The 10000-nt window shown below is 46.0% G+C and overlaps 1 protein-coding gene across 1 annotated transcript in view; it reads right to left on the bottom strand.

Moving 5' to 3' along the window:
• Positions 1 to 506: 506 nt before the first annotated feature.
• The window catches only part of LOC114551500 (lipoamide acyltransferase component of branched-chain alpha-keto acid dehydrogenase complex, mitochondrial), a gene marked incomplete at its 3' end in the record, with an annotated part of 9762 nt that continues 268 nt past the window's right edge, over positions 507 to 10000 (bottom strand). Inside the window, exons 2-6 of the mRNA XM_028572538.1 lie at positions 8829 to 8961; positions 7272 to 7347; positions 4954 to 5135; positions 2977 to 3104; positions 507 to 756 (exon numbers count right to left, since the gene is read on the bottom strand). Of these exons, the coding sequence (XP_028428339.1) occupies positions 507 to 756; positions 2977 to 3104; positions 4954 to 5135; positions 7272 to 7347; positions 8829 to 8961 (769 nt within the window). The remainder of the gene's footprint in view (positions 757 to 2976; positions 3105 to 4953; positions 5136 to 7271; positions 7348 to 8828; positions 8962 to 10000) is intronic.

The raw sequence follows: 10000 nt of genomic DNA on the forward strand, positions 1-10000 counted from the left end.
GTCTGGCAGTACTTTCAGTCAAAAGAAGGCCATTCAAGTCCAGCTACATGTTCAATCTGTTCAATTCTGATTGGTCAGGTGGTGGCGAGGACCCTAAACTATACACAACATGGCCGCTGTTACAACATCTGGTCTGAAACATCTGGAAGAATACGAGTTGTTCACGAAGGAATCTCCAGACAGCAGCCAGAATGCAGCAACTTCAGGTACAGCAAAGGAAGGACAGTCCCTGTTTACTTCATTCATGAGTTTACTGGGTTCATGGACTGAGGATGGGAGGAGGAGTCAGCACAATCTCAACCAGGGGATTCAGGATTCAGACCAACCCCAAAAACCTGGATTCAGGATTCAGACCAACCCCAAAAATCTGGATTCAGGATTCAGACCAACCCCAAAAATCTGGATTCAGTGCATCCCTAGTTTATAATAAAACCTGTTTTTTATTTCTTGGTGCTTCTGCTCGGCTGGGATCGGCCCTGTAAGTGAACCGGGTTACGGCGGCGTACCTTTGAGCGGCTCGGTGACATCCTTCCCGGTGAAGACGGGTCTGGGCGTGGCGGCCGGAGGTTTGGCGGCGGCGGTGGCAGCGGGCCGGGCGGCGGTTGCCGTGGCGGCCGGGGCCGGAGGCGGAGTCTGGATCTCCTGGAACAGAGTCGGAGGGATGATGGCGCCCGTCTGCTTCGCCAGGAAGTTCAGGATGTCTTCCTTCAGGATGCGTCCGTCTCTCCCCGTCCCCACAACCTCGCTGAGTTTAATCTGAGGGCAGAGGGAACGTCAGGGGTCATACGCACTTTAACCAAATACTTTTTCATGACTTTTTCGGCAAATTAGAATATTAATCTGTGTTGAAGTTGACCCTCAGAGGTTTAACTATAAATGAATGATAATGTATGTGGTTCATAGTGTGTCTGTGTGTATGTCTGTGTATCGGTCTGTCTGTGTGTGTGTCTGTCTGTCTGTCTGTCTGTGTGAGGGATTCATAATATCGCTCCCCGAATACAACGCTGAGGTTAAGACCACGCGAAAATACATTTATTAAATCACATATTATTATGCTGTGTTAAAAAACAATTCCATGACTTTTCCAAAACTTTCTGCGTCTTTTTATGTTTCCATAAATTTATGTTTTTTTGGCCTGGAATTTGCATTTTTCAAATTCCATAACTTTTCCAGGTTTTTTCAAAACGTACAAACCCTGAAACGTTATCATCCTCAGGTAGACTCGCACGTCTCCTCAGAAGACAAAGATCAGAGGTCAGAGTGGTACGCTGTGGGCAGAGACCGGGCGTTTGATATCGAGCCAAACACTGTACCAGTACACCCAACTTTACACTAGGGCTGCACAATTAATCACAATTTTATCGATCCATCCATCCATCTTCGTCTGCTTATCCTGTGTCGGGTCGCGGGGGGAGCAGCTCCAGCAGGGGACCCCAAACTTGGAATATGGAATAGTGCAATATCCAAATCGCAGAGGGGGCGTAATATTTGTTAAAGGCAAAATGTGTGTCATTCTGAATGAAGTATTGTGGAGCTGCAGAGACGTCCCGGACTACAAATCCCATCCTAAAAACTACAGAAACCATCTTTGTTTGGTACAGAGCCTCGCAAAAATCACACATTTTAATCGCAATCGCAAAATCAGTCAAAATAATCACAATTAGATATTTTCCTCATATCATGCAGCCCTAACTACCAGTACACCGTTGGCAGCTATTTGCCATGTCCAGACACTTCTGGTCTGACAAAGTCTTTTCATAAAGTGTGCCAGCGTGGACCCAGCTCCCTGTGAGACTAACCAGAGCCCCTGCGTTTGGGTTAAAGCAGTGAGAGTAACTATCTTTGGTTAGAAGTAGGGCTGACTGCCAAATTCTATACTTTTTAGGCACCGACCGAATTGTCTCTGAAGTATCGAGTATTGAAAAATGTCATTCAATATCCAAGTTCAATCCCTAACCCTAAACCTAACCTCGCTTGATGGGCATTCCTGGGCGTGCCTAGCCTACTCCTGGTTGCTTGGCAAAAGAACAGAACATACAACAACAACAACAGAAATTCTCTGGTGCTCCCTTCAACCACGTCCCGTCTGTTGTTGTTAATGTCTCTGTACGAATATAAGGTTCGATTGTACAGGACCGGGAACATGGACACCACTAAAATAAGTTTCTCCCCCATTTTCTCACAGCTTTGCACTACTAAAGTTAGATTGATTTGTTTCTGTAAACGTCTTACAAATCACTTCACGGATATTGTCAAGTCACAAGAACAATGTTTTGGGATTTAAAAGTATTTATTTCTCAATAGGGGTAACAAAATATATAAGATAAAATGATAAGAATATATAAAAACATATCAGATATATACCTATATCTTGAATGATTTTCTTCGACTCGAGCAACCAACGTACATATGTCACGCTGCCTTCACTCTGATTGGCTGTCGCTTTATCTCAGAATTTGCATAAAATAGACTTCTTGTCTATTTTGGCCCTGCCTTGCTCGTGGCAGCGGTGAGCTCCTCGCTCGCAAATGGCCACTCCCATTGAAAATGAATGGAAGCCTGTCGCTTTTTTCTGTCTCTTGTAGCTAATGTGACTGAGGGTGACTCAGCATCAGAGAGCCAATCAGCATGCAGGATGCTTCTACCAAGATGAAATTATGTCTGTGATTGGCTGGCTAACGTTAAACAGAGACGCTCACGTAGTCAGAGCTGGAACATAAAGAGATTTGTGGCGTGATGTGGTCATTACTTTTTCTTTTATTAAACTGGTAACGAAAAAAGTATTGTTAGGAAGCTGCAGTGAAGTCCCGCTGTTGCTACGGATTATTTAACGATACCCAGCCCTCGTTTTAATAACTCTTTGGTTCTGCGTTTGCCTCGTATCTTACAGCTCACTTCTTACGTCAGCTTCAAATCCCAAATGTTCTCTTATCTGACCACAGTCTTTGTTTCCTTTGAGAGTAGACGGAGACTCACGTTGTTCTCGATGGCGAGGCGTCTGACGGCGGGCGTGGCCTGCGTCTTCAGCCCTTTGATCTCCTGGTGGGTGTGTTCTTCTCTCGCCATGGCAGGAGTCTCCACCACATCCTCCTCCGGGATCACCGCTGACCAACAACAACACAACACACATCAGACAACAAGCAGAGACAACAGTCTTCACCTGCAGACACTCTCTCAGATTACACATTCAACAATCTTCACCTGCAGAAAGGATGAGACAGGTGTGTGTAGTCCTAACGTTAGACAGACCTACCTGTCCCAGGTGTGTGTAGTCCTAACTTATGACAGACCTACCTGTCTCAGGTGTGTGTAGTCCTAACGTGAGACAGACCTACCTGTCCCAGGTGTGTGTAGTCCTATCTTTAGACTGATCTACCTGTCTCAGGTGTGTGTAGTCCTAACTTTAGACAGATCTACCTGTCTCAGGTGTGTGTAGTCCTAACGTGAGACAGACCTACCTGTCCCAGGTGTGTGTAGTCCTAACTTATGACAGATCTACCTGTCTCAGGTGTGTGTAGTCCTAACGTGAGACAGACCTACCTGTCCCAGGTGTGTGTAGTCCTAACGTTAGACAGACCTACCTGTCCCAGGTGTGTGTAGTCCTAACTTATGACAGATCTACCTGTCTCAGGTGTGTGTAGTCCTAACGTGAGACAGACCTACCTGTCCCAGGTGTGTGTAGTCCTATCTTTAGACTGATCTACCTGTCTCAGGTGTGTGTAGTCCTAACTTTAGACAGATCTACCTGTCTCAGGTGTGTGTAGTCCTAACTTTAGACAGATCTACCTGTCTCAGGTGGTGTAGTCCTAACTTATGACAGATCTACCTGTCTCAGGTGTGTGTAGTCCTAACGTGAGACAGACCTACCTGTCCCAGGTGTGTGTAGTCCTATCTTTAGACAGCTCTACCTGTCTCAGGTGTGTGTGGTCCTATCTTTAGACAGACCTACCTGTCCCAGGTGTGTGTAGTCCTAACTTTATACAGATCTACCTGTCTCAGGTGTGTGTAGTCCTATCTTTAGACAGATCTACCTGTCCCAGGTGTGTGTAGTCCTAACTGTAGACAGATCTACCTGTCTCAGGTGTGTGTGGTCCTATCTTTAGACTGATCTACCTGTCTCAGGTGTGTGTGGTCCTATCTTTAGACAGATCTACCTGTCCCTGGTGTGTGTAGTCCTAACTGTAGACAGATCTACCTGTCCCAGGTGTGTGTAGTCCTAACTGTAGACAGATCTACCTGTCTCAGGTGTGTGTAGTCCTATCTTTAGACAGATCTACCTGTCCCAGGTGTGTGTAGTCCTAACTGTAGACAGATCTACCTGTCTCAGGTGTGTGTAGTCCTAAATGTAGACAGATCTACCTGTCCAAGGTGTGTGTGGTCCTATCTTTATACAGACCTACCTGTCTCAGGTGAGTGTAGTCCTAACTGTAGACAGATCTACCTGTCCAAGGTGTGTGTAGTCCTAACGTTAGACAGATCTACCTGTCTCAGGTGTGTGTAGTCCTAACTTTAGACAGATCTACCTGTCTCAGGTGTGTGTGGTCCTATCTTTAGACTGATCTACCTGTCTCAGGTGTGTGTAGTCCTTATACAGATCTACCTGTCTCAGGTGTGTGTGGTCCTATCTTTAGACAGATCTACCTGTCCCAGGTGTGTGTAGTCCTAACTGTAGACAGATCGACCTGTCCAAGGAGTGTGTAGTCCTAACGTTAGACAGATGTACCTGTCTCAGGTGTGTGTAGTCCTAACTGTAGACAGATCTACCTGTCCCAGGTATGTGTGGTCCTAACTTTAGACAGACCTACCTGTCTCAGGTGTGTGTAGTCCTAACTTTATAAAGATCTACCTGTCTCAGGTGTGTGTAGTCCTATCTTTAGACAGATCTACCTGTCCCAGGTGTGTGTGGTCCTATCTTTAGACAGATATACCTGTCCCAGGTGTGTGTGGTCTCACCTGGGCCTGCCTCCGTCTCTATGTCGACCAGTGGTTTCCCGACCAGCGCCGTGGCGTCTACGTCGTAGTACAGCCTCTTGATGACGCCGTCGTAGCGGCTGGTGATGGTGACGGACGCCTTGTCGCTCTGCACCTCACAGATGCTGTCGAACTGGGACACCTTATCACCCTCCTTCACGTACCTGAGACAGACAGACAGGGAGAGGGGGAGACAGGGAGAGAGAGAGGGAGACATACAGGGAGAGAGACAGGCAGACAGAGAGACAGGGAGAGAGAGAGACAGTCAGAGAGAGAGAGACCGAGAGAGAGAGACAGGGATAGAGAAACAGACAGGGAGAGAGAGAGGGAGACATACAGGGAGAGAGAGAGACAGGCAGACAGAGAGAGACCGAGAGAGAGACAGGGATAGAGAGAGACGGGGAGAGAGAGAGGGAGACATACAGGGAGAGAGACAGGCAGACAGAGAGACAGGGAGAGAGAGAAACAGGGAGAGAGAGAGACAGGTAGACAGAGAGACATGGAGAGAGAGAAACAGGGAGAGAGAGAGACAGTCAGAGAGAGAGAGAGACCGAGAGAGAGACAGTCAGACAGAGAGAGAGAGAGAGACACAGAGAGAGAGACAGGGAGAGAGAGAGGGAGACATACAGGGAGAGAGAGAGACAGTAAGACAGACAGAGAGAGAGAGAGACACAGACAGAGAGAGAGAGACACAGACAGACAGAGAGACAGACAGACAGAGAGAGAGAGACAGACAGACAGACAATTAGACACAGTCAGACAGACACTCACAATACAACTGTTCTTCTCTACAAACATTTTTCCCTCTAAATATTGACTTGTTTTCTACACCTGAGAGACACGGTGGTTCAGAATGTCTCAACATATCCTAATGAAATCAGTTCAGAGACTAAACACGTATCTGAATTTGTCTTTAATGGAAGTGAAAGTATTTCTGGAGACTCGTGAAGGCTGGACGGCACGCTGCAGCAAACGTTTCTCCGTCTCCTCGATTTCTTCCATGAGACGCGATGTCAGTGTGTGCGTGTGGCTTCTTCCCACCATAAAGACATGCATGATGGGTAACTAGGACTACAGTTGAAAATTAGCCGACTGGCTAACACTGGCGCATTTACAGAAATGTTGATTAATGTGCATCAAAATAAATCTAAATCCCTCAAATCTGTCTCTGAAGCCAGGCAGGTTATCACCTAGAGGAAGACCACATACATAACTACTAAATAAAACACACAGATTCATGGGGATTTGGGCTGTCTGGACTCAGCTGGTCTACAGTGAGACACGCCATCAGGCAGACAGAGAGACAGACAGACACATGGAGAGACTGACAGATAGACACATGGAGAGACTGACAGATAGACAGACACATGGAGAGACTGACAGATATACATACACATGGAGAGACTGACAGATAGACAGACACATGGAGAGACAGACAGATAGACAGACACATGGAGAGACTGACAGATAGACAGACACATGGAGAGACAGACAGACACATGGAGAGACTGACAGACAGACACATGGAGAGACTGACAGACAGACAGACACATGGAGAGACTGACAGATAGACAGACAGACACATGGAGAGACTGACAGATAGACAGACAGACACATGGAGAGACTGACAGATAGACAGACAGACACATGGAGAGACTGACAGATAGACAGACAGACACATGGAGAGAGAGACAGATATACATACACATGGAGAGACTGACAGATAGACAGACACATGGAGAGACAGACAGACACATGGAGAGACTGACAGACAGACAGACACATGGAGAGACTGACAGACAGACAGACACATGGAGAGACTGACAGACAGACAGACACATGGAGAGACTGACAGATAGACAGACACATGGAGAGACTGACAGATAGACAGACACATGGAGAGACAGACAGACACATGGAGAGACTGACAGACAGACACATGGAGAGACTGACAGACAGACAGACACATGGAGAGACTGACAGACAGACAGACACATGGAGAGACTGACAGACAGACAGAGACATGGAGAGACAGACAGATAGACACATGGAGAGACAGACAGACACATGGAGAGACTGACCGACAGAGAGACACATGGAGACACTGACAGACAGAGAGACACATGGAGAGACAGACAGACAGACAGAGAGACAGACATCTCAGATTTCTGACATGAAATCTGTGGATGATTCTGCGTATGCTGATTCCTATCAGCTGTTGTCTATATATTATTTATTAGACTGTCCCATGTTGTGTTTCCTCTCTCCTGATTGGTTCTCGTGTGGGTGGGGTTACGTACCACTCCTTCACCGTCACCTCCATGATTCCCTCTCCGATGTCCGACAGCTTGAACTGGACGATCGGTCCTCGGCTCACTGCAGGAGAACAACCATCATCAGAGACAGGTAGGGTCAGGGACAGACACACAGAGACAGGTAGGGTCAGGGACAGACACACAGAGACAGGTAGGGTCAGGGACAGACACACAGAGACAGGTAGGGTCAGGGACAGACACACAGAGACAGGTAGGGTCAGGGACAGACACACAGAGACAGACAGGTCAGGGACAGACACACAGAGGGACAGGGACAGACACACAGAGACAGGTAGGGTCAGGGACAGACACACAGAGACAGGTAGGGTCAGGGACAGACACACAGAGACAGGTAGGGTCAGGGACAGACACACAGAGACGTGTGTGTGTGTGTGTGTGTGTGTGTGTGTGTGTGTGTGTGTGTGTGTAGTATGGGTTCATATCAGGAAGAAACTCAAAAAATACCCAACCCCACGATGACATCATCATCATTTCCTGGTCTGACAACAGATCTTAAAACTGTGAAATAAAACCAGCTGATCTGGATCCTCTGAGTCCACCTCACAAACCACCAGGAACCAGGAAGAGCCCTCTGCCTAATCTGGCAGGTTGCCATGGTGATTCCCAGAATCAGGAGGATTTAAACATCTACTTCCTGCATTCCCTGAGAACAGGATCAGCTGGACCTACTTTCAGGCCTTTTTCTAACCACTTTACAGCACACTCACACATATTTATTTTCTATCTTTTCTTTAATAGAACATTTTCCATTTTGCAGAGAACACAGAACAAGTTTTTGAACAGATAATCGATCTATAAACATATAAACTAGAACTATATAAATTACTCCTGGTGGGACATTAACACACATCTAAAGAGCCACGTTATGAAGAACCATTTCCTTCTTTTCACATCCGATATCACACTAAAGAAATGTGATATATTTAGCTAACTAAACTTGTGTTACTATACGTGCATATAGCAGAAACCCTGCATGAGCCTGTGTGGTGCTGATGTTGTGCATCTCTACTCTGACGTTTCACCGATTACAAAGATCAGACTCTTCAGGACAGACTACTAGGTCTGCACGATTCAGGGAGAAATATGAATCACGATTTTTTAGCTTAGAATTGATATCACGATTCTCTGCATGAACCATGACAAAACAAATTGGCCGTACCAAACATAGATTTATTTTGGCACCTAGAGCACATTGAGTATCACCACAAGCCTGTAAACATAGAGGCTTCAATGAATAAAGAAAATAAAGTACATACTGGCCCTTTAAGTACAGTAGGCTACCAAAAATAGTGAACTAGTGTAAATATGGCCCTGATACCAGCTCTATCTGACCTCCTTCAACATGTCTTTACATAATTAAAACAATGTCAAATGCTTTCAATTAATTAATTGGAGAGAAAAAAAAAAAAATCGAAGTCATTTAAAAGTTCAATCGTGAACAGGGGTGAATCGAGATCGTGATTTTATTACGATTTATCGTGCAGGCCTACTAGGAGCCCCTCCCTCTGTATCTGGACCTACCGCTGCTGATGTGCAGTGTCCTGCTGCTCAACATCTGGATGTTTCTGTCCCATCTGATCGCCGCCGGCTGCACCGTACGGACACATCTGACGCTCTGCAGCCGGAAACATCGGCGACGGTACTGCTGAGTCAGCTGACAGGAAGAGAAAACACATACTGCTGAGTCAGCTGACAGGAAGAGAAGACACAACAGGGACAGAGATTACTTGGACCAGACCAAGGGGGGTAAGTCTCTCTCCACTAGGGCTGTCATCGACTAAAGAACTTCTTAGTCCACTAACACTTATAGGATTTTGTCGACTAATCGATTAGTTGATTTAATTGACAGAGCTGTGTGCTTTGAGAGGTGGTTTGGGTCTGCTGGTCCATTATATATATATATATATATATATATATATATATGTCAACAATCAACACACAGAGACACACACACACACACACAAAGAGACACACACACACACACAGAGAAAGAGACAGAGAGAGAGACAGACAGACACACACACTCTCTCTCTCTCTCTTTCTCTAAAACAACCTGCCATACATCCAGACTACATTAGTACTAGTACCAGTACTAATGTTCCAGACAGCAGTACTAATACTAGTACCAGTACTAATGTTCCAGACAGCTGTACTAATACTAGTACCAGTACTAATGTTCCAGACAGCAGTACTAATACTAGTACCAGTACTAATGTTCCAGACAGCAGTACTAATACTAGTACTAGTACTAATGTCCTAACTGTGTAAAAGCCCAAAGTGAGCCACTAACAAGCTGAAGTACCCGGATGGAGCAGCTTAAATTACTGCTTTTATCAAAGGAGTTTGGTGGTAGTTTAAAGTTTAATAAGGTCTTTAGAAAGCGGTCAGATCATCGTCACACAGCTGTACACACGCAGTAGTAGTACTTTTACTGCAGTAATCTGAGTACTTGTTCTTCCACAGGTTATCAGCAGCTTTCAGCTGTTAGCTGCTAGCTGTTAGCCTCTGTGACCCTGCCGCTGGTTCACCTGCGGGATGCTAACTGAAGCTAACTGAAGCTAACTCAGAGATCCCCTAATAACAGCATGCTAAACACAGCGGCTAGCATGTTAGCATGTCAGCAGGTAACACTGTCGCTCGGCCGCTGTCTCTGTTGTTATTTCATTCTGTTAGCATTAGCATCTGAGTTAGCA

This window comes from Perca flavescens, unplaced genomic scaffold (genome assembly GCF_004354835.1).
Source record: "Perca flavescens isolate YP-PL-M2 unplaced genomic scaffold, PFLA_1.0 EPR50_1.1_unplaced_scaf_119, whole genome shotgun sequence".
Classification (NCBI taxonomy): domain Eukaryota; kingdom Metazoa; phylum Chordata; class Actinopteri; order Perciformes; family Percidae; genus Perca; species Perca flavescens.